The sequence below is a fragment of the Haliotis asinina genome, chromosome 7 (assembly GCF_037392515.1).
Source record: "Haliotis asinina isolate JCU_RB_2024 chromosome 7, JCU_Hal_asi_v2, whole genome shotgun sequence".
Classification (NCBI taxonomy): domain Eukaryota; kingdom Metazoa; phylum Mollusca; class Gastropoda; order Lepetellida; family Haliotidae; genus Haliotis; species Haliotis asinina.
In genome coordinates, this window is record NC_090286.1 from 53,739,214 (window position 1) to 53,764,416 (window position 25,203).

At 41.2% G+C, this 25,203-nt stretch overlaps 2 protein-coding genes across 2 annotated transcripts; both read left to right on the top strand.

Annotated features, from left to right (window-relative positions):
• The first annotated feature begins 3,971 nt into the window (after window positions 1-3,971).
• LOC137292072 (uncharacterized) lies at window positions 3,972-4,874 on the top strand. Its single transcript, XM_067823616.1, has one exon. It carries the CDS (start codon window positions 3,972-3,974, stop codon window positions 4,872-4,874), a length of 903 nt encoding a protein of 300 aa, XP_067679717.1.
• Window positions 4,875-12,001: 7,127 nt separating this feature from the next.
• Window positions 12,002-23,772, top strand: LOC137291849 (uncharacterized). The gene is made up of 6 exons (XM_067823395.1): window positions 12,002-12,049; window positions 12,632-12,687; window positions 20,233-20,307; window positions 22,633-22,717; window positions 23,015-23,163; window positions 23,573-23,772. Exons 1-6 carry the CDS (start codon window positions 12,027-12,029, stop codon window positions 23,770-23,772), a joined length of 588 nt encoding a protein of 195 aa, XP_067679496.1. The 5' UTR covers window positions 12,002-12,026.
• Window positions 23,773-25,203: the final 1,431 nt, after the last annotated feature.

Below are 25,203 nucleotides of genomic sequence, written 5' to 3' on the forward strand. Positions count from 1 at the left end.
GTCGTTACAAGTCTTTAGTATGGACTCTCTCCTCTCTCCTCCTCCTCCCAGTACTACTGCTGCCGCTACTACTGCTACTGCTACTACTACTACTACGACGACGACGACTGCCGCTGCTGCTGCACCGCCATATAACTGGACTGACTCAGTCACTGCTGCTGCTATTACTGCTGCTGCTGCTGATGATAATGATGATGTAAACTAACACACAGTCTCTGTATATATATCATTTTGATAGAAACAAAACATTTCCTTCCTTTTAATTGATAAAAAGAAGAACCAGTGAGAAGAGATATTCATGCACAAGGTGTGGAAATCTAGACTTCCTCCGTTTAGAGCTACTACTACTACTACTACTAAGTAAATATATCTTGCCTTTTTAGTGTATTCTACTTCAAACTCCCTTCAAAGGCACGAAAAAGTCAATAAAAGTGCTATCGATCATAATGTCTCGGAAAACATACGGTACCGATCGAGGTCATTTTTTGAGAGAAAACAATGGGCCATGTCGTCTTCATCAAAGTAATATCTTCTGGTGACTTCGTGACTCGTTCTATGGATAACAACTTCTTTTAGGACGTCTCAGAGCTAATTCTTGCTTTTTCGTCTGGTGTTTTTCTTTTTCCAATACCGGGGTTATGAATATTCAGGTTTCATGATGACACCATGGCCATATTTCGTGTTTCCGTGTGACCCTTACATATGGGTTTTGTTACACATAACACACTGAAAGGCAGGCCAAATATCTCGCCGCTGACAATGGCAACATTCTCCACGATAACCATCTTGACCACCGCTCCAGCTGAAAGCATTCCTTGTAATGGCAATATGCTGCGATATCAGTTGAGAAATGTCTCTGATACGCCTCATTTCCAAGTTCCAGCATACTGAGATCCGCACTGGTTTGATAATATCAGTGTTGATGGCTTGCTGAAAGCAGGCCTCGGTTGTTTCAGCGTTACGTCAAGCAGGACTCAGAGACGAGCCCCATGTGGGTTGGCATGTGCAGATCGTGTCCCTGTGTTAAGGCGACAATGTTTCTAACAAAAAACAACTGAAACTAAATATGTTTAATCCTTGTGATTAGAGGATATGTCACCTCCAACAAGCAACATATATTTACTATAACCGTCTCAAAATACAATAGGGTCGGTGGGGTAAAATAATGACGATATCTTCTTTGAGAGACATTTTAAAATTTGGAAAGTACAGTAAGGACCAACTTTATGGATAACAACTTATTTATTTCGGAAGAGCGAAAGTTTCGATACAGATTCCTGTACCGTTGAGTAGCAGGAACATTCTTGTACAAGAATTTGTATCGAAACTTCACACTCACCAAATAAAGAGGTTGCTTTATCCATAAAGTTTGTAGACCCTTGTCTGCCATGGCGAAAACGTTTTCTCGTCTCCTTTATGACCGGATTGAATTCCTATTGGTGCAATGTGTGTAGGTGACCTCTGGTGTATACACCTATATATGACTACTGATATGCTACGAATGAATTAATTTGGTAATGGTTCAGACTTGCATAAGTGTTTAACGTAAAAGGTAACGTATTAAATGATACTTTCTTAGAAAAATGATTGAATAACAGACTGCGATCCGTACTGTCCGCTTACTGGAGTTGCCACTTTAAAGAATAGAATCACTATGCACCCATAAGCTCATCAGTACAGTCTTGAAGCAATGCTAGTAATGGTCACATGAGAGCTGTGTATTTATACAGGTGTCGAATTTGTGTTTTATATATGACGTTTGCATTGTTTCGCATTTTCCATCCCAGTATCGTTTAGCTACTGTTTTCATGTCCACTTTTCACTGAGTTGTCCAGGTAAGTACAAACGTCATGAATGAACAACTTCCATATTCAGATGAAGCGACATTTCCTTCAGATTCTTGTATCGTTGTCAAGCAAGTAAATCTTCTCCTTATCTCCTTATACATTTGCCTCCTTCAAAGATGTTAACATAAAGCTGATGAGCATGTTGAATAGAGCTGATTATATGTTTTCATTTTGGTTTTGTTATTATTAAAATAAGTTAGTCCATATCGTCATGGATACAAAATGCTGGAATCTCGCGTTACATCACTGAAGGAGGACCACTTGGAAGATTACTGGCTAATGGTAAACTCATTTGCTCGTTCACGCCGAAGACCCGTGTTCATATCGATGAATACTGTCTTTGAAGTCTGCTCTTGATTTTCCCAGGAATACAGTGAGAAGTGTAAAAACATTCTCTCTGACTCATTAAAGCTACCATGAGGTGTAGCGGTATGCGTTTTATATTGGGATCCTTTTCGCGAGACAGCGAAGCGTGTTGCCCTTGTTCAGTGCATTTAGGTCTATAGCCTGTCTCATAGTCCCTGAACCACATTATTTTGCCATCGCCGGGACCCGTAATTCAAAAGCTCCTAAGGTAGCAAGTCTACATTTTCCTTTGGTAATGAATAACCCTTCTCCAGAATGACAGAAGTCATTTCTCTGAAAATTACGAATGTTCCCCTTCTTTGGGGATTTTGAAGAAGGGTTCCGAATATTATCACAAGACAGTTCTTGGCTGACCACTTTGCTCGGTCAAAGTATTTTGTGTTTGTGTGTGTGCGCGAGCGTGTGTGGTGTGAGCAGTTACAGAAAGAACTGAGCGAATATATCACGATTTACCTGTGAACAAGGAAGAAGATGAAGCTGAGAGAAAAGTATTCTAGATAAGAGGCACATTTGCAGTGTGATAACGGACTGTTCTATCTGACTGTAGAGATGATTACACGCAGTCAGGCGTGTGTGTACCCACAAGGTACATTTATCACAAACACCCTTGTCACGCGTCTGCACTAATCACATCAATTATAGCGGAGTAATTTGCGTTATTTCCAAGGTCAAGACCCGAAATAGAGAGACTTAAAGATCTACAGTGTCAATTCCATTTGAACGTTTTATATTTTTAATTACTTTTGTAACGGTTCTAAACAGATGAGTGGATTGATTAGTGTTTAACTCCGCATGTTGGCGACATTCCCGTTTGAGCTTATGAAGAGAACGATCCTCACCATAGCATTGAGGATGTGCATCTGTTCCTCGCGTTCCACCATTATCATCACACACCGCCATCACCACCAAATAAGAACTATCACTACCCGCCACTACACCACCATTATGACCCATCACCAACACCACAACATCACTAACACAACATCACCAACACCACAACATCACCAGCACCACCACATCACCAACACCACATCACCAACACCACAGCATCACCATCCATCACCAACACCAGCACCACCCACCACCAACACATCACCATTACCACAACATCACCATCCACCAGGACTATCATAACACACCGCTATCATCATCCATAGAATACTATGACCACCCACCATTACATCAGCACCACCCACCAACAACACCAGCGCCGCCCACCACCAAAACCAGCATCGCCCACCACCAGCACCATTACCACAACATCACCATCCACCAGGCCTATCATAACACACCGCTATCATCATCCATAGAATACTATGACCACCCACCACTACATCAGCACCACCCACCAACAACACCAGCGCCGCCCACCACCAATACCAGCATCGCCCACCACCAGCACCATCACCACAACATCACCATCCACCAGGCCTATCATAACACACCGCTATCATCATCCATAGAGTACTATGACCACCCACCACTACATCAGCACCACCCACCAACAACACCAGCACCACCCACCACCAACACATCACCAGCACCACAACATCACCATCCACCAGGCCTATCATAACACACCGCTATCATCATCCATAGAGTACTATGACCACCCACCACTACATCAGCACCACCCACCAACAACACCAGCGCCGCCCACCACCAATACCAGCATCGCCCACCACCAGCACCATCACCACAACATCACCATCCACCAGGCCTATCATAACACACCGCTATCATCATCCATAGAGTACTATGACCACCCACCATTACATCAGCACCACCCACCAACAACACCAGCACCACCCACCACCAACACATCACCACAACATCACCATCCACCAGGCCTATCATAACACACCGCTATCATCATCCATAGAGTACTATGACCACCCACCACTACATCAGCACCACCCACCAACAACACCAGCGCCACCCACCACCAATACCAGCATCGCCCACCACCAGCACCATCACCACAACATCACCATCCACCAGGCCTATCATAACACACCGCTATCATCATCCATTGAGTACTATGACCACCCACCACTACATCAGCACCACCCACCAACAACACCAGCGCCGCCCACCACCAATACCAGCATCGCCCACCACCAGCACCATTACCACAACATCACCATCCACCAGGCCTATCATAACACACCGCTATCATCATCCATAGAATACTATGACCACCCACCACTACATCAGCACCACCCACCAACAACACCAGCGCCGCCCACCACCAATACCAGCATCGCCCACCACCAGCACCATTACCACAACATCACCATCCACCAGGCCTATCATAACACACCGCTATCATCATCCATAGAGTACTATGACCACCCACCATTACATCAGCACCACCCACCAACAACACCAGCGCCGCCCACCACCAATACCAGCATCGCCCACCACCAGCACCATCACCACAACATCACCATCCACCAGGCCTATCATAACACACCGCTATCATCATCCATTGAGTACTATGACCACCCATCACCAACACCAGCACCACCAGTACCAGCATCACACACCACCAACACCAACCACCAACACCAGCATCACCCACCACCAACACAAGCACCACCACTTCAACACCCACCACCAACACCAGCACCACCCACCACCAACACCACCCACCACTAACACCAGCATCACCCACCACCAACACCAGCACTACCACTCCAACACCCACCATCAACACCAGCACCACCCACCACCAACATCAGCACCACCCACCACTAACACCAGCATCACCCACCACCAACACCACCACCACCACTCCAACACCCACCACCAACACCAGCACCACCCAACACCAACAACACCCACCACCAACACCAACAACACCCACCACCACACACTCATTACCTCACCAGGGCGGAGCACCGTCCCTCAAAATGATTGTGGCGCTAAGATGATCGTAAATCTCGTACAAGTTCATCGACTTACGACTGTCGTAGCGTTACGTGTCCTGCGGTCTACACAACATCATCCACCAACATATTGAACTGTCCTGAATGTGGGAATTTCCGCTCTTCAACCAGACAAATCCCCTTTGTCAAGCGACTCAGATGCAGCTTGTGTCGCGCTTGTCAACAAGTCCACATGTGTTGCTCAAGACCCGCTGACCGCCCGTGTCGTTGACCCACACTTGTAACCATGAGACTAGCCATTAGAGGGCGTGAGTGACAAGACATCTATATGACAAGTCGTTGAGACATCGTCTTAACAGATGCGTCTTCGTTTGAGGCTGACCACTCGGCTCAGGCCGTCACCGTGGACGACCGGCACAACTTACCGGAGACCTATCCTAGCTTATGATCATGCATCTAAGCCCAATAGACGGAATTGTGATCACGAATAAATCTCAAAAGTCGGACTTGAAATCACTCATTCATCTATCTATCTCTGGACGGTTCCATTTACGTTTTGAATGTTTTTGCATCAATCGGGCGTTCCTCCACCATCATTCTGGAGAGCCATATGACACAGGTTCTGTTTAAACCGTGGTTAAACTCACTGACTAACTGACTCTGACCTGTTCAGTTAAATTTGAACGTTCGCAGGCTACACCATTTTGTGGGTGAATAAAGATCCCTGGCACAAACTGAGTATAGTAGATACTTTTGCCTCTGGACAGTTCAGCGTTGTTCCATCACCAACAAAGAGCAGTGTTCGGTATCTGAACAGGCACGGTGTTAACATGAGCATAGAGCAGGGATGATGTCTTTCCACGTGATTTACGATCTCGCGTGTACACGGCAGGGGTGACAACGCGAGAGTACGGCGGGAGTAAATCGGACACACGTGGTCTCAGCGGTATGCTACTTCAAATAATTTCTCTTCATATCATATGACTGTGTTTGTTTTCAATGGTAAAAGCATCTAAAACACTTAAGGAAGTGTACACACAACCCTCTATTGATTACGGTTTATACTGTTTAGTATCGTAATTGATATACATTGAATATGTATCATGCAGTTGTTGTCGCCATATAGCTGGAATATTGCTAAGTGCGACGTAAAACTAAACTCACTCACTCACTCATGCAGTTGTTAAATGTTGACAATCCCATGGAGGAAAAAAATATCACAAGACTGGCTTGAGGTCATTAATATATTTCACTAAACAGGTTTATTTGAACATAATTATGCATTTTTTTAAAACCGATCGACTAAGGAAAATCCAATAATTCATCATGAATAACGTCAGCAATTGATAAGGTCTTATCAAAAGAATCAGTGTTCAGTGAAGCGATTATTGATCACTTGGCCAGGCTCAGAGACTTGATCGACTGCATGTCATCGTATCCGCGTAGATCGATGCGCATAATGGCATCGGATTGTTTGGTCGAGACTTTAGTGCCACCATATCGGATTATTGCTGAGTGCAGCCTTAAACCAGAAACAGTCAGTCTCACTGTGCTTTAAGTGTTACAGGTTTATATCATGGATTGTGATATCAATCATCCGATTGTCTGGCACTGGGTTATTGTAAGCGATGAGAGGCATACCATTTACTATTACTATAGTAAGTTCTACGTAGGACTTAGTATCTCCTTCGTAGGGGTTACTATCTCCTACGTAGGTCTTACTATCTTTTACGTAGGACTTAGTATCTGCTACGTAGAAGTTACGTTTATAGGAGATAGTAAGTCCTACGTAAGAGGTAGTGAGTCCCACGTAGGAGATAGTAACTCATACGTAGGAGATAGTAAGTCCCACGTAAGAGATAGTATGTACTAAGTAGGAGATAGTATGTACTAAGTAGGAGATAGTGACTCTAAAAATAATTTCACCGTGGCCCTACTACGCTTCCGTACATTTTTCCCGTTTGGTGTAGATGATAATTTCATTTTGAGTGACCTCTTTGTAATTTGGTTACCGCCCTGTCAATATGTTTAGATTTATGGTAGAGTTTACTTTGTTTGTTTGTTTTTAATTTGAATTTTAGTTTAGAGTTTTAAGTTTGTTACTTTGCCACTTTGTGGGGCTGGCAAGTTTTCAAAAAGTCATTTATAAGAAGTGTTTGTCCTCTCATTCCTGACCTCTTTGTTGACAAAAGCTTGTCGGAAACTGATTAAAGCCGTCGAGTTTATATTGGCCCTCATACCAATTCAAGTAGAATCTTGAAAAGCTCTTTCAAGGGTGGTTATCTTGTAACAGGTGCCCGCTGAATGGTGACCAGGGGTCAGTGTGTCCATATTGTAACCCTAACATATATTTACCCGTCCAGTAGTATCATTAAACGTCGTCACGCTAACCAGAATAGCTGAAGTATAATTGTGCTTCTCAAGTATCACTCAGAGGGAGATAACCGAGGTAGATGTGGTCAGTTTGTTGTCTTTACCTATCTGTCTCATTCACAACAACTAAAATTGGTTGCAATAAAACAATTGACGCGAGTTTGCGAGACGCTGGGTTTAATAGCCTATCCATGGCAGAAATGAATCCTGCGTAGGCTGACAGACGTGGCAGACAATTGGCGACGTCTCTCGTTGGGGGTTTAATTAACTTTTATTACAGATTTATTTTCCTAAAGTTACAAAGTGTCAGATACTTTTTTCTTTTGTTTCCACGATTTATACGCTATTCCTCAGTCATATTGTAAAATAAATATACCTGCCATATCATTGTACAAGTGTCTTGCAATGTATACACACTTGCTTGACAACGGTTATAAGGATCCATACCGAAACGCCGCATCATATGCAATAAAGAAGTTGTTATCCATAAAGAATCTTACCCTCTTATCACTTACCAGCTTATAGTAATGCCAATCAAACAAATCAATGTATACACTACCATGCAATGAATATCAGATCCTCAGCATTACAGATGCGATATTATTTAATATTCATGATATATATTTATTTCTATTGCTCCCTTTGCTACGGTGTGTACAAATGTGCTATAGGTCTATGGCCTTTTCAGTACTGTAAATAAAGGATTGATTATACATACATATCAAAACATGTGAAATAATGTTTAGATTGTCAAATCCGAAGTATTCTATTTTGTCGCTCAGGCAGTGAGATATGGATGGAATTCACTGTCAAGATAGGTTCCCGGAATAACAAGATTTATAATTATGATATTTATAATGTTTAATTGTCTAATAGTATACAATAGTACATTATACCGCCCGTCCTGTGTAAACCGCTGGTACACCTCTTCGTCCAACAAGGCTTCCGCTGTGGACTGGGAACAGTGATTGTTACGACATGATCCAAAGATATGTCTCTGAGGGTCTGCGATTACCGTGTATGCTCTACGCTGCGTCGTACCAACAGACGTTACAAGCTGGCACTTGTTGTTTCCCTGCCTGGATCACGGTTTGGTTTGTGGTTTGCTGTTTTACGCCGCTCTGAGCAATACTCTGGTTAAATGGCGGAGCTCTGTAAATAATCGAATCTCAAACAGACAATCCTGTGATCAACAGCATGGGCATCGATCTACGCAATTAGGATGCAATAGCATGTGCCAACCAAATTAGAGTCCTGACCACCTGATCCCGCTAGCTGCCACTTAAAAAAAGCGTGGGTTACTGAACACCAGTTCTAACCCGGATCTCCATGGCTCCTTGAGCACTGCATTGAGGAAATGGCACAGAGGTCTGTTCGGTTACTGTTCATTGTGTGGGGTATCCATGTTAATTATATAATTTTGATGTAGTTAACTTGAAAGGTGTCCGGACGATACGAACCTGACCCAGCTATAACCAGGGAAACTCTAACAGATTGTAGATCTTGATTATCCCTGGTAACACGCAACGTTTTCGCAACGTTGTGGGAAGGCTGTAGATTGGTAAAGTAATGGCACAAAGTTGAGAGAACGTGAAATTTGGAGAGGTCAATATAGCACCCTGATCACATCTTTGGACCCAAAGTTGGTCCCGATGATGATACAAGGCCATTCAGCATCATATATCTTTTCAAAAATGATAAATCTCTAAGGTCTGCATCAGTCCGTTTTCAAAACGTCTCGATTAGACACACTGTCATATAACACAAAATGCCACTCAAGGCAGCTTTAAATCGGATCCACTCATTCACAAAATGTTAAAAACAACGAAATAGCAACAAAAATCGTTATGGTTTAATCTTTCAAACAGACAGGTCCAGACATTGTTTATGTAATTCTGACATGCGTATATTGGCGGGAATGTGGCTATATCTGCGAATATCATGGCCAGAAAGAGTCGCCCGTGTCCTATTGGCCAGAAGTATCAGTGTCTAAATCAACAAATAACATCGAACATTAGCATGAGACTAAACCCGTTCATCTGTTCGGAATAAAGTGGAAAACTGAGAAGCAACAAACATTATAATTCCTCACAGCACGGCCATCGTCTTCCGGAACAGGACTCGACGCCATTTTCGTTTCTGCACGTGAATGACCGGAACAGACACTTGTCTAGGCAAACAAGTCATAAAACTGCCGTCATTGACGACCCATAAACTGACATGTTTGTTTTGATTATTCGTTGACGATACAGACGCATAGATTGACGTATATATTATACTGATAGTGTTTATCAAACTTGTCTGGAATTACTGAACAGTAGTTCTATTTTTTATTTTGGGGTGTTTATTCTTCTCCTTTTTTTTGTACGATCACACAAAATAGTACTTTTAGTAGTATCCTTGTCCGACATTGATGAATTGTAAAAATGGACATTTAGATGCGAGTAAAGTGTTGCTAGTGTCCAGTGAATGAGATTTAACGAATGCGTTATATTAATACGGAATAGCACACATATCCATTGTGTCCATTTGGATGCATTCCAAAGACCAATAACTGCAGTATATATATTCAACATAAGCGCATAAAAATCTCTATATGCGTGTGTTCGTAGGCAGTCACGTACATACGTATTTATGTAATTTGTACATCATTTTTCTAATTCTACTGTACAAACAGCTTATTCTGTTTTGATAATGAGTGTGAGTGTAGAAAAGGATAGATTCTTCCTTTTATATTTATGTTTGAAAGGGCTGTCGGTAATGTTCCTCTTTTGTAATGGGAGCCCAGTCAAAATTACCGTTAATCTATGTCGTAAGTCTGAAAATTCAAATTGTTGAACATGTAGCACAACATTACGATAATGACGACATGGAGATACAGCACCTAATACACAGAATGAAGACCAAAATCATATTTCTACTTAAAGGGGTTTAGTATCAACACTGTACTATGGGGTTGTGCATGTATGGGGTTGTAACAATTATCTACATAAATTATTAAAAGATATTCATGATTCCATCACAAGCTCTGATCGATTTCATGTTTCATAAATGCTGATTTTGAATGTCAAACAAATGAATCGATGTGCATGCATTATCCTTTTTCTTGATTGCTGATAAATAACAATGTCCCATCTCTTTCTGCATTTACTTGTTTATGCATTTGTATATAAGAGAGTGTCTTTGAATAAGCTCCTCGGAGCTTGCTGGCCAATCCATTCATGATTTCATGAAGAATGAGAACATCGATTTTGCTAATTTTGAAAAAACAGATAGATAAAAGTGCTAGAAAATAAACAAAATATGAAATACATATTAACTTCAAAAGTAACACGCAAACAAAGTCAAGAATCTTAGAATTGCTAGACTTTTGTGATTACAAAAATGCTGATAATTTTATTGATATACAATTTTTTTATCCTGTGGAAACCGACGTTTCAACACAGATTCTAATATCGTTGCTTGCTTGACAAGGACACTGGAATCTATGTCGAAAAAATATCATCCTTCTTCATCACCTAAAGTTCTAAGAGGCTCATCAAAGCCAAAGTGTTTTTTTTTTTAATGTTTTTTTTTTTTTTAATTTTGCATTAACATAGTAAGACGATCGATATAACACACCTGATCTGTGTCACACAGGTGCAATTACCTACATTCCTATATACACATTAGTGTATGCATATTCTGTAAACTAAAAACATAAAACTCGTCAGGTAATAGGTTTGAAGTAGATGTTTTGCCATCGTTTATTCTGATTCAACCATCTCATCATCTTCAGGTAATTTTGTCTCAGTACGAACACAGATAGGTATCTTTTGTAGATATAAAATATTTACTCTTAAGAGTGGCATATACAACTTAATGAACTTGTGTATGTGAAACTTAATTAAACAAATATTGATATCGGAGTCGTCGGAAAGTACCTTTGAAGCTGGTAACACATTTTGCTAATTTCCACCATCACAGATATACAAGGTGTAAGGCGGAGCGAGTAAATATTAACCCTGACGACAAAAAGACGGGAACGTCTGCTCACTCATAACCAAACATCCGAGTACGCCGCCTTTGATATTCACACCTATGTTCATAACAATTAACCTCAGCTATTCATGTCGTAAGTAAAACATACATGTCAAAAATACACTGCCGATTGGACCAATTTCTTATTGTTCTTTCTTTCACACTTTTCACACGTGTGAGTCAGTGACGCGGTACAGTAGCTTAACAACTGAAAACGCCCGGTAATTTGATTTAATTCCTAATCCCAATCTTTCAACTTAAATGGTGCGCAACGGCGAGTGAAAACAGGCTCATTGTACAGTGATGACAACTAGACCCTGCGGAATACAATTCGAGCAGCTCATTGGTTTATCGCGGCACGTGACCATGTCAATCAAGAAGTCCTGCCCCCTGGGAATGGCTAAATCGGTGTTGCAACACGTGGGAAATATAAGCTTGCAAACATTGGAGGGATTTGGATGGAGTCAGTGCGAGGGGAAACGTTGAGAGGGGATTCAGTTACAATACACCGGGATATACTGAAACATAAATGGATTTATACACAGCTGTCAGGTAAGTAAATGCTGTTCTTCTTTATGTTTAATTCAATTTTACTTTGACCATGACTGAAAACAAATAGGCATCAGCTAGGAGTGGAGGTACGCTTTCTCTCTTCTCTCTTTTCTCTTTTATACATATTAAACGAACTCTTTCGGTCATGACAAATGTTATTACTGGAATGCATACATGATGACTTTTTATAATGAATGTTATTAAATATACAATAATGTTAATCACTGTAGCATGTATAGATCAACTGGACTTAAAGATACTGCACATTAACACTGTATATATTTGTGACAGCTCAGCTGTCTTGTATATTTAACTAACAGTGGAAATATTAATATTTCCCACATATATCATACAGAGGTCAGGAATAGGGCAGTAGGAATTTGTTGTTATTATTTGTTGACATCAAAGAGTAAGTCACGTGTGACTGCAATCTGTCACATGTCATGCTCTTGTCATCATACAGAATCGGACAGGACACATGTGAAGGATGAGTCGGAATGCAATCGTATGCAGATGCCGTCGTATATTGCCTGGGTCTTGTTTTACCAATACAACTCCAATAAAGGGGATAATGGTTTTCAGATACCTGTGTACCGTTCTGATCTGGATTACATACTTCACAGAAACAATGTCACAAGGTAAGTAATAGTTTAATACTTTATCTATTCAACACGTTTTGTGGATTGTTTTTATTTATTAAAAGAAAGCTTAATCGTATATTGAACAACGCGACGAACTTCGTCCAACGCACATCACAATACACCTATATGAAAGAGTCACCAAAGGGTAACTGCATTAACTCGTTGCCATGGAAATTCTTTTTCGAAGTATATCTCCAACTGCTACTTCCCAAGGTACAGCGTTACGTTAAAGTATAAAGTATTGTAAGCTCCTTACAGCATCCCCGATAGCTATACACTGGGGACGTTATGACGTAATCCTCCCTATTCGGGAACCTGTGATAATGATACCACATAGAGGGTTTATGGTGGAGGGGGATCTCACGTATCAACATTATACCCACTGTGGGCCCTAATTACACAGGATTGTAAGGGTCGTGGGTTTTGATGAGGACCAGCTAAGGTGCTTGCACTCCATCAACTACCGCGTGTTGCCATGTACCAAAGTAATGGTAGAGTGGAATAGGTGGAAGTTATGCAAAGCATATGTAATACAGCTTTTTGTCAGACACAACTGACGACGTTCAAGCTTAAAATGGACGATATCATCTAGAACATAATTTCGACACACTTATAGCCTATGTTGATAAATTATTTATTTGGTTAAAATGATTTACCGGTTCTTGAGCGTGAATTGACGAATTTTCTCATCCAAGACAAACTGTGACTTACGATAGTCGTAGCTCAAACCATGGTTGAATGTATAAGCAGTATGTGTGTTTTCTCTTGTAATACCCGATTTTCTTAGGAATGGCATTAGTTACCAGGCATTATGTACCAACATTGTGTTATAGCCCACGATCTAAGGATTAGACCATTGGTAACATAAACAGCTTAGCTTTACACAGAATAAATACCCATTATCGTATATACAGATTATTAATAATATTATTTCCAGCTTTTAACGTAACACCACCCTATATTGCTTAAACAGAAAACTCTGTAAGAAAACATGTTATTAGCTCTGGTCAGCAAGTGCCTGTCAGACCTAACTCCTCAAGTGACCAGCCGTTTTGTCGCCGATCCCTGTCACCGGACACGGTCCGGTCCGGCACATTGTCCTCTGGGCCCTCAGGGTGTCTTTAATTACGATTGACACTTATATATGCCTCTGACTCAAAATCAGATAAATATCATTCCATTTAATCCGCCTCTGTTGTCAGTAACAGGTGCGTTGTCCGAGAGGGGCTGTTTGTACAACTCGTCAGTTTAACACTGTCCCCAGGCATGCTCTGAGAACAATCTTACGAAAAATCTTAAATTAAATTTATGTAAGAGTGAATCGATCAGAGTCAACATGGCAACCCATGTTATTTTACTAGAACCGTTTGTGTTAAAATATATTTACATTAAGTAAATAGTTCACAGACAGCACAGGTTGAACAACAGGTTCTGACGATTTGTCAGAATAACAAGGCTTAGGCTACAAAACATAACATAAAGCGTTGACTGTTATGCACCTTTGCATATTTTAACACATGACACTCACGTATTCGGTTAAAAACACGGACCGCAGAAATAAACTCGACCATATGTAATACTCCGTAGTTTTAGAGGTCTATAGGTCAAGCATTAAATAGTGTACGAGTAAATGCTTGTGTGAATTCTGGACGAATGAAACACTGTTCACTGAAGGCTTGGTAGTTTATATACTAGTATCAAACGACGGTCTAGAAAGGGGATGACAAACAGTCTAGGAAATCGGTTATTGGGTATCAAATTCCCCTCTTAAAAAACCTGATATTGATCTGTGTAATACAGCATTCTAAAGTGTTAAACAAAAGACGTATAGATCAGTGTAGGGCATTTGGGACGGATGTAAGTAAAGCACACTTGTACATGTGATTTACCTGCATGGGAGAAGCTTGTGGTGTACATTAGCACCATACTACTGTTAAAAGCCTAACTTCTGTTACTTCACTCATGACCTCAAAGAGAGTATATTATCCGTGAACTCTCCCAGGGCCCATCGTGTAGGTCAAACTGACCCTGATGTAGGTAGCAGCAGCGCATTAATTCCAGTTCACGGACAATAGAGCATCTTCGTCCGACATTACGTGCATGTGCAAGCGTGAACCACTCAACTCACCCTGTAGGTAGGCGTGTCGTTATTAAGACGAGGAAGAGCAGGATGGTGTAAACAAGGCGAGAGTCATTATCTTGGGTTTTATCGCCTGTCAATCTGACGTGTTATCATGGGTTTTGATGGATGTCCATCCATATTGAGAAGGGTAGAGCATCTCTCTCTTTGCCTCGTTATAACGCGCGAAGAATTTTGATTACTTTGAAAGAATAGCTGCCGGGGTCAAGAACTTTGTTTTAACAGGGTATTAAGTTTAACAATGTATATCTGATTGAACATAAGACCACATCAAAGAGAACTGGACAGATGTTGGTTCATAGTTTTAGAATTATATTAGTTGGCGTTTGCGCCTAGCTGGTGTTTCGTAGTAAAGATGAGATGTCCATTCTAGATTTAGATACCACGATAACAAGAAGTGGAGCATTTTCACTCATCTATACAAAATAGGAAAAGCAGTTAAGGTCAGATTTAGGTTACTAAGCAATCATTGACTTTATATCGAAACCCGTGAGGCATCGTAACAGCTAAGTCTCCGGGCATAGGTAAGCATACACCAATGTAAACAAGCGTTTAGTGGTCAGTCCATGGTGTAAGGTTACGGTAAGAAAGGGTGTTTTGGAATGTTTGCAGTATACGTTCATATTTACGTTCATATTTATCTTGTCACATCAAACTTTCAAGATTTTCTTTTGCAAACGGGTGCTTTTTTTTAAAACACAACCCACGTTAAATGCATAACGTCCCAAGCGTCAACGATTGGGTCAAAGAACGCAATCTTTGATCTTCGATTACGTTACATAAACGCCCTGTGTCAACACCAAAGCCAAACACAAGCCCAGTTATACAATATCAGATACAATCACTGCTCGTGCTTTTAATTATCTGATAATGAAAACATTTGTCCCCAATTATTATGTTAAAACACCCCAAGGTACCGTCGTGCCCAGTATAATGTCCCCTCAAAGCGTTTGAAGTTCCCCTGTGTCTTGAAGCCCGAACCAAGCGCGAGAGTATCGTAATGCGAGATAAACGTAGTTCTAATTGATCCTTGTGGCCCACGGGGAAGTTTATAGTGCCTGTTGCCAGCGGGAACCAGGACCGGAGTAATGCGCTATCTGTAACAAGCCACTGTCCATTTACCCGCACATCCCAGGGTCCTCCCATCTGGTCAAGGGGTTATGTTCGCATGAAGCTGCGAGTGAAAGGCAACAGCTGCAGATGTTGTAGTTGCAACTGTCACTGGAAATATGTCAAGGACGCCGTGTTTAATATGGTGAAGCCGTTTGAAGAATTGCAGGCATCATTGTAAACATATGGTGTATACATGTTGGGCACGGATAATGGTAACATGTTTTTCATTTACATCTGTTGTCCCAGGCTTAAGTGATCTTAGCCTTGCGATGATCGTAACGCTACGTGGAAGGAGTTACGACCTCTTAGCCCTACGACAGATTTGCGGGACGGATCTATGTCTTGCTTGCCCACACCTTAAGAGACGCATTCAAAGTAATTCCCCATCAAGAAGTTAAAAGAAGATTAATTGGTTTGAAGTAAATGAATGCGACCGATTTCTATACTGGTCCAATTTAACTGGTCCTTTAGCTTTCGTTTCTTCGGTAGGGTAACCTGACGTTAACATCGCAGAATACTTCAGTCGACAAGCCACGGCTACAAGCATACGTTGCGTATAAGCCACTCACTCACCCATTAAAGAGACGCTAAGCGTCGACTCGTTGGCTCGGCGTACAAGTCACTGTTTACGAGTTTTTTGGTAGTTGTATTCACAGCACGAAAACAGACGTAGATTTAGTCGACAGTAGCTGCGGTCAAATGTCCGTAGAGCATTTCTCATAGATACCTCCTAGCTCCTACTCCTAGAGTACAGTGACCCTTAGCCGTAGAGTTCATTCCATTACTGTCTTATCAGCGTCTGTGCGACTTGGTAAACACCGGAATCATGTTAATTGTTTCGTGATTATCATATAAAGGTTACATACTTATCACAATGGTGTGCTAATGAAAGAAACAGGTGCTTTCACATAAACGTGACGCAGAGCAATGGGAACGTTATGGGGTCTTCAGTATGCACTGCGCAATAAGATAAAACGACCACATTAACTGAGATGTAATTACACGTGAAATGCAGTAGTGCTTTGCTGACTAACGGAACTATTTTGACTTATTAAGTACTTAGTTAACAACTTTTCACCTCCTATGACGTGTTTTCCTCCAACACGAATAACACTTTTAACACGATAGTCACGAGGACAGTACAGGTTTAGTTTAGTTTCTAAAAGTTGTATAATTAATGGAGTCCAAGCTGTTCTGTGAGTCCTACAAATGCTTGGACCTTGTTATGTCTTGCTAGACAAAGGTACCAGTATATGTACCGAATCCATTTGTCAACTCTGCCATCCAGACCCGACTCTTCAAATCATTTAGAACAATAATAAATCGTATTCAGCTTGTTACGCGAACCCATAACTGGGCATGTGTTTCACATTAAACCAAGTGGTCACTCCAACCCTGCAGCAGGAACCTCCTAAGCCAGTCAGTGGTCATAAACGTCCATTCACGAGTACCCCAAACGAGGGCGATTTCATCCGCCGCCAACTGGGAGGACATGATTTATGTACGCTAGATCGTTTTGCACTTTACTGCCAAGTTAAAGTAGACCAAAATACCTTTACCAAAGGCACACTTTCAAGCGAGGCATGTAGGAAGTAGAATTTCCTTTGAACTTACGACTGTTCAAAGTGCGTTTTTCTTCGGTTCGCCATAATATACATGACCACAACAGCTGGGTATTAACGAGATGGTCACTTTCTATGGTTCAACTACCAGAGTCCAGTCTACGATAATTTGGAATGACTACATTAGCTCAACTTTAGGAAAATGTTCTGGGCTCCATTGGCTATTTTAGATGAACAATGTATATAAATAGTTAACTGTTTCTAGAGATAAATGTTATACTATCCGTTCCAACAGAATATTCGTCCCAACAATAAAGATGGCAGCTGAAGAGCATGGCATGTGCTACATATTATATTCCCCACCGTGTAATGGGCAATAACGCAAGACTTCATGCAAGGGACACTGCGTGTCATATGGGCATAGATATATCAGCATACATTAAGATTACATGAGATACATATACTGTTGAGGGCAATGATAATGCATGTACATTTGAAGCTAGTAGTCTGTCATTCACACCCTGAAATAAATATATCCAATGCAAAGTCAATGCAAGTCAAGATTACCACAGTTTCTTCAAATGGCTCTGGACTTGTTTTCTTTAGATATATTTTATAATTTATGAACCGTTAGGAACATGGGACTAGTTATCTATATTGATCAGATTGATGAGACCTTGGTTAGGCAGTTTTTATTCAATTCTATGGATCAGAATCAGAATATCAGTTCAAAAGAATAAAGTTATGGCTACCCTCAGAAAGAAATTCCGTTTGGTGTAAAGGGTAAAACAGTTATGAAACTTATAGGAACAGATTAAAGAAAATCAGTGGTGACACCAGGTGTTCGCGAGGAGAAGCATGTCCAGTCAACCAGCGTAGCTTCTCTGGGAACATGGACAGCAGTGAAAGATACACAGAAACCAACACCGAGAAAAGGTGGATGGCTGGCAGTCTGATGGCGATGTCGTCTGTGTATTCATAAACCTGTCCATGCACTTACTAATTTTCCCAAATATAACCTCCCTCGATCAAACTGATACCAAATCAATCACGCGGAACGGATACATATCTCCAGTGACGCGGAAACCTAATATTAACGTATATCAGCCATGGACGTCAGTCCTATCGGTAGGTGATAAATGAACACCAGTGTGCATTGTCCGAGAAAGCAGTGTCCAGCCCCATGACATGTAGGTAAATTGTAGGCTTGGACTGACATCCTATACTCGGTATTCATATGAAGACCACGGTCAGTATACCTGACCTCGCTGACCGAGGTCATGGGAGATAACCCCGTGTCAGATGGCGCTGTAAAGGTTTCTCTCTATCAGCCTGTTTGTTGTGGTAGTCGATGGAAAGCTCTTTGTTTATTTACATTTGTGCATATCCCCCATTCCACTGCTTATGTGACTAATATTTAACTTAAGGTCGCAGGTCACGCGAAACTGCCGTGAAAGTGTGTATGCCTTTCCATACTGAAAGTAAACAATATCTGTGACCAATTCTCACACCTTAATCAAATGGCGATGTTAATTTGTTTTCTTTGAATTATTCTGTTTCCTCTAACGCATTTCAAAGAAGATACGATAAGGTCCATATCTCGTCGTTCCAAATGCCCAACTTGTACGCGCGGTCAGTGTTACATATTTGCGATGGGTTATGTGTGATTACTTTAGATTCTAAAGCCTTCGTTCTAATCCGCAACAAATAACACGAATCTTTTGTAGCTGACAGAAGGAGGTACAACAGTAACATTTTAAGCTACCAACCGCTCTTCTATGGCTACTTGTATCTATTCAGTATTGTTTGGACCAGATGGACCACTAGTCTTGTTGGGACTAAACGGGCACAGTGAAAAGCAACAGACGTATTTATGGCACCTGTTTTCACCTAATGCTGACTTACCACTTCAAGAAAGGGTACGATTACAGGTGCTTTATACTACATGTGGCTTAAATCGTAAACTCGATTTTAAATATTCTTTTCCCCATAATCATCCAGCAGTTCTGCTGAGAAAAACAGTTGCGCTAACGAAGCTAATTGTTCGACGCCATCGACGGACCATACTCTCGTAGCCCGAGATTTCAATTAATCCCCGCACGCCCGTTTAAGGATTAACTTGGATCACAAGGTTACAGCTTTAACGCTCATTCTGTTGTGAGGTTAATCCTTTAAGTCGCTGCTCTGATTGTTTAAGTACAGTGGTTGTCCGCATGCAGTAGATGCGATAACGAGGCTACTAAAAGCTGGATCGCGCAACCAGAAAGATACCGGTGATATCACACTGGTGCTAAATGAATGAAATAGTGCGAAGTATAAATAACCATCTCCTTGAGAGATATATTAGATGGATATAGTCTCGGGAAGATCGTAAATGATGAAAGTTTTGTAAATATGACCGGTGGTTGCTAAGGTTGAGAGGGCAATTTGCGAGTCTGCGGTGTACATATTGGCGCCATCTTCTTGTCACTTGTCAGTCACGAAGCAACGCTGTCAAACCATGTCTCCGCATAGCTGTGTGTATTCTTGATATATAGACTGATAACTCTGTAGATTTATTAATGTTATTTCGCCTTTATTAAACCTTGTCAGTAACGTCTGTCAGTGACAACATGCAAAGGCACGCTGTAGGACGCTCACTAGCTACCATGCTAATGACACCTGGTATCTTGTAGAACCTAACATTGTGCTGAACTCATTGAAATGTACATTTCTTTTGTTTTTCAGACTCTCCACGATGGTTAAAGAATCTAATAAATTCAAACACAAGAAACAAACGCTTCAGCTTTGGTTACAAAGCAGGTAAGCAATCAAGGAAGAGAGGTCTTTATTTAACAATACATTGAATGAGTGTGGTTATACGCCGCTTTCCGCAATATTCCAGCACAGGACTAGAAGTGGGCTTCACAGGTTGTACCCGGCTCTTCAGTCTTACGTAAGCGGATGTTTTAATCACTGGTCTACCCCGCCTCTCCTACAGTATTTTAAGTCGTCATAAGGTTAAAGTTCGAAAAACCCCAAGCTGCATGACACAAGTAACGAGTTGAACCATACTGAACAGCAAAAGAAACGCAAGCTGTGAAAAACGAAACCTCATATAAGAAAGCGTTCATGTCTTTTTAGGATCTGGACAAAGAACCAGGCTAGCTATTCTCGAAACGTTCGTAGATCTGCGAACTTCTTAAGCCCATTCTGAACACATTGGCTACGATCAAAGATAAGAATTCTTAGGGCTACGAACGTTTCGATAATAAGGGCCCAGAGTTGAGTATATGATAAGAATACAAAGTTGCTGCTTGGTTTAATTGATTTTGACATTCGTAGCATGATGATGATGATGATGATAATGATGGAAGCGTTAGCCGCGTGTTAGCTAACTTTCATCACTGGCGCGTGATCAGTTAAGATAAGACAATCTTGCAGAGGGGCAAGCCGGAGTGTTTGAACTGATACAGTGTGTTCGGATGAAGGATGCTTAACGATTACCCACAAACCCCTACCAGCTTCACATCTGTAAAACTGTGGTATGTCGCAATGCCCCACTCCGATAATGAACTGCACTCAGGGGAGTCAAAGGAAGGCACGTTTGTACAGAGATTTCTTATCTCTGTTTTTATTCCTTTTAAAAGCTTTTGATGAGGTAATGAATTTTTGTGTTGGTTCAACGATCCTACAGATATGTATGCATGTTCATAACGCGTGCGCTGTTTCGAATTCGACCCATAGTTGACCTAAGGTTTATGGTAAAGACGCTGCAAGGATGAGCGGGACAATGCATAGGTACTGCCCCAGCTTATGCAGCTACAACGAAACTAGCGCCATTGTTGAAACAGATTGGTGATGCAATATGCATGAATAAAAATAAGTGTTTACTTCTTAAAGAACGGATATTCTTTGACTTGTTTAGGAACCTTCTAGCATTTATGAGTGAGTGAGCTGGGTTTGCACCGCTGTTATCAATATTCCAACAATATCACGGCAGAGGACTCTCTCATTACACCCGTGTGAGGAATCGAACCCGAGTCTATAGCGTGACGAGCGTACGCTTTAACCACTTGGATCCCCAACCGCCCCTCTAGCATTTAGAAACCCTAAAGTCAATATCATAGAGCTGAAAGAGACCAAGGTTAAAGATGAGAATGCGGTGGTATAATATGATCTCTATAATATGATGTATTAAATCATACGATTTTCACAACATCATCTTAATTCAGGCGTTACTGTTATCAAATATTTTGTTAGTTTGTTCATGGCTTGATCACAGTTAGAAGGATTTGAAAGTGACATAAGCGCTAGATTATATAAGAAATGTTGAGTAGCTCCACCCTTAACCTATCACCAAAGGCATTAGATTTACACTTCCCAATGCACAAGTTTGCGATGACCCATGTCTTTTGAAGATGCCTTTCAAGATACAATTGTAAACCGCCGATCTGCTTCAAAAGTTACCTTCAAGACCTACCGCCGATCTGCTTCAAGAGTTGTTGCATAAACGCAATGGGTTATATATTTGTTTTGTAGCTTTCCCCATACATGTGGTACATAGGCATTACACAACAACCATGTGTTATATACATTCAACGTTCGTGAAAGTATGCTCCTTATAGCCATCAAGGGCAACTGTGGAATATTACGACCCGAGTAACCTAGCAATTCACATAAGAGAAGGAGATTACGCTCCCGATCAAACCAACCCAGGTACCATAATTGCAATTAGGACCCCAACTGACGCCATTCCTTCCTGTGCCCAACCTTCACAGTTACCTTGACCCCTACTCGGATGCCCCCGGGCGTTTCCGTAAGCTATTGTGAATAGGCATACATTAATCGCTACCTCTATTGTCGTCGTTGCCGTGTGTGGAAGAACACGGTGTTTGATAATACTAAATTGTGGCTATCTGTTCCATTTAATCTTGAAGGAGTGTACTTAAGGTTTAATAAAGGCGGGCGAGAAATTTAAGACCCGTCATTGCCCATTGTTCACTTACAAATGGCTACTGATCATTTCTTTACTGACCGAAATAAGAAAGTTAATCATTTGAAGGAATGTATTATCACGGACATTGTCGGACAGTTGCATCTTATCAGAGACTTATTGTGGGTTAACTCATATGTTCTTTTTTGCAGAGAACCAATCACCAGAGAAGTATCTCAAAGATTGCTGTAAGAATAACGGATTGTGCGTCCTTGGAAGCTTTTGTCAATGTAAAAAGTAAGCTGCAACGCATAACACTTTTAAGATATAAATTTGCCTTTCGAAATAGCAGAACTTCATTCTTTGATACACAAACTTGATTCTAAAATATATCATGTGTTCACTGAAATACAACACGTCTGTATTTATATAGTATATAAAAAACCCAATTAGATAGAAAGAAAGAACACACAAATTGAGTGAAACGTTATGCACTTGTCGTCATATTCAGTGAATACTCCAGTCACACTAGTTAGAAAATTAGATTAAGGTCCCTTGGGTACAAAATGCAAACAGTTCCGATTATTGTTTCAGAGAGTTTTATGGTCGGTACTGTCAGTATGAAGTGAAGCGGAGCTGGTGCGGCCCTGTCAAACATGGGCAGTGGTTCCGGTCTGACTGCAGCCTCTGTCGCTGCTACAGGGGAAAGTCCATCTGCATGGACGGAGCCTACGGGAATTGCTGTAAGTTTCTTAATGTTTTGTTTGAGTGGCATTGTAGAAGCGGGTGCTATTGAGATTTTATGGATGATCAACTTCTTTACTTTGACAATGGCGACGTTTTGATACAGATTCCTATACCAAATCGTCGCCATTGTCAACATATAGAACCTGATCATCCATAAAGTTTTGTCATCGTTTCCTAATGTGCCCCTGATACCATCACGCAAATGTTTTCTTCAAAGCACGAAAAAGGATGACTTATGCTCGAAAATCAACATGAGTCGACATAAATCCACGCCCTATCTGTTTTATAGCAAAAAACACACGTAGTTTTCTCTGTAAGAATTATACACGCCAGGTAAAATGATAAAAACATGTCCCTACTCATAACCATCCCATATGGTAATGCATGAATATTTTTCGTCTTCAGCTGAGAAAATATCCAGGAAGGGTTACAAGCCAGAGGACCCCTCGAACATAGTAAAGATATTCAGTCTAGAGGAGGATGAGGCCAGCTTAGAAAACAGCTGGGCAGACGACACCAGCAATGCGTCATCTGTGGCCAGACGACATCCTCATCTTACATTCCTGACTCTCGTGACCCTCATCATCAGCATCGGGATCGCCTGAAACTTCACCTCGTTGTAAGGACTTAGTACAAGGCCTCCCACAAGTGTTGACGTTACACGGTGTCCAAGGACGCAGGTTCCAAAGTGGCCCGCAGTGGTTCAAGGGCACAACCTCAGACGTGGTCCGCAATGATTCAAGGACACTAATTAGCTCAAACGTGATCATCTGTGTGTCAGTGACACAAGCTCAAACGCGTTCCCATTATTTCAAGGGTACTACCTCCAACTAGCTTGAAGTCGACACACATGAAAACCTTGTTTCACCGAGGTACTGTGATGCCAAACTCAGTCATAAATGTAGCATTATGACGGCTAAAACGTGGACCTCCCGACAACAACACGAGGTTTCCCAGAACAAGCAAAGGAATGTTTGCTGATGAACATTCCGCGATGCTCCTGTGAGTTCTCAAAGATATCATCATTCCTGAAACAATATAGGAGAGATGCAGGTTCCATAAACCGTTTCAGCCATCATGGACTGCCCCCGCCCTCCTGTGATACAGATACTGATGAACCCACCTCTGCTTATTTATTTCCCAAGTTGTTCTCAGTTGACCCCAGTATTACCTTTGTATTACCATGGTCACTGATTTGAATGGAAAATGCTTACGTCAGCAGACAGGGTTCATCAGTGATAGTCTAAGTGCCTGTACAGAGAATATTTTCATATTTATTTTATTTATACAACATCTAGTACCCTCCCGTGCCAAGTGAGAAAAGCAATAGATATACCCTAATGTGATTGAAATTTCCAATGTCTGACTTATGATTGGTCGAGACACCTTCTGCATTAATGTGCTAATGTGTAGTATAGTTGTATGTCACATGCCTCTTTAGCGCAATTTGACAGCCCTTTTGATTCATGTTCTTTTCAAACAAAAAGAAGCATAGTCACGTAAACATATTGATTCGAAAAGCTTTTCAGCGGTTTCATTACACAAGTACGATGCAAATTAATATGGGTATGATGAATTTACACGTTCAAAGTTTATATTTTATTAATAAATCAATTCGTACAATTTTATTGTTTGCATTTTTCTTCATGAAAGAATTTGGTTTGTCATGTAGATATTTGCGACCTAAACTGACCTAAGTTTGTCACTGAATATTGTGAACTTTCTCAAGTCAAAACATTGATTACTGAACAGTCTCGTTTTCTATTTACTGAGTTCCGTCCTGTAGCGCAACTTAGTGCGATAAGCAGTCAAGAAGTTTTAGACTAATTCGTTTACCTGGATACACAAATATAGATACGTATGATCTGATACATCTAAGCACTTGTACATTACGCTCCTTCTAACCCTTGCAAACACGCTATACAACGTTTTCTGTCGCACAGCCAGCTCAAACAAACAGAAGTCTGGAAATCATGGGAATCTCAAAACGAGGCTCTGCCGCTAGAAAACATTGATACGGTACTGGTACGAAATTG

Coding starts and splice junctions, on each gene's coding strand:
- LOC137291849 (XM_067823395.1), top strand. CDS start 12,027: ATGGATTTATACACAGCTGTCAG. Junction 12,050..12,631: donor GATTTATACACAGCTGTCAG/GTAAGTAAATGC, acceptor AATGGTTTTCAG/ATACCTGTGTACCGTTCTGA. Junction 20,308..22,632: donor CAGCTTTGGTTACAAAGCAG/GTAAGCAATCAA, acceptor TCTTTTTTGCAG/AGAACCAATCACCAGAGAAG.
- LOC137292072 (XM_067823616.1), top strand. CDS start 3,972: ATGACCACCCACCATTACATCAGCACCACCCACCAACAACACCAGCAC.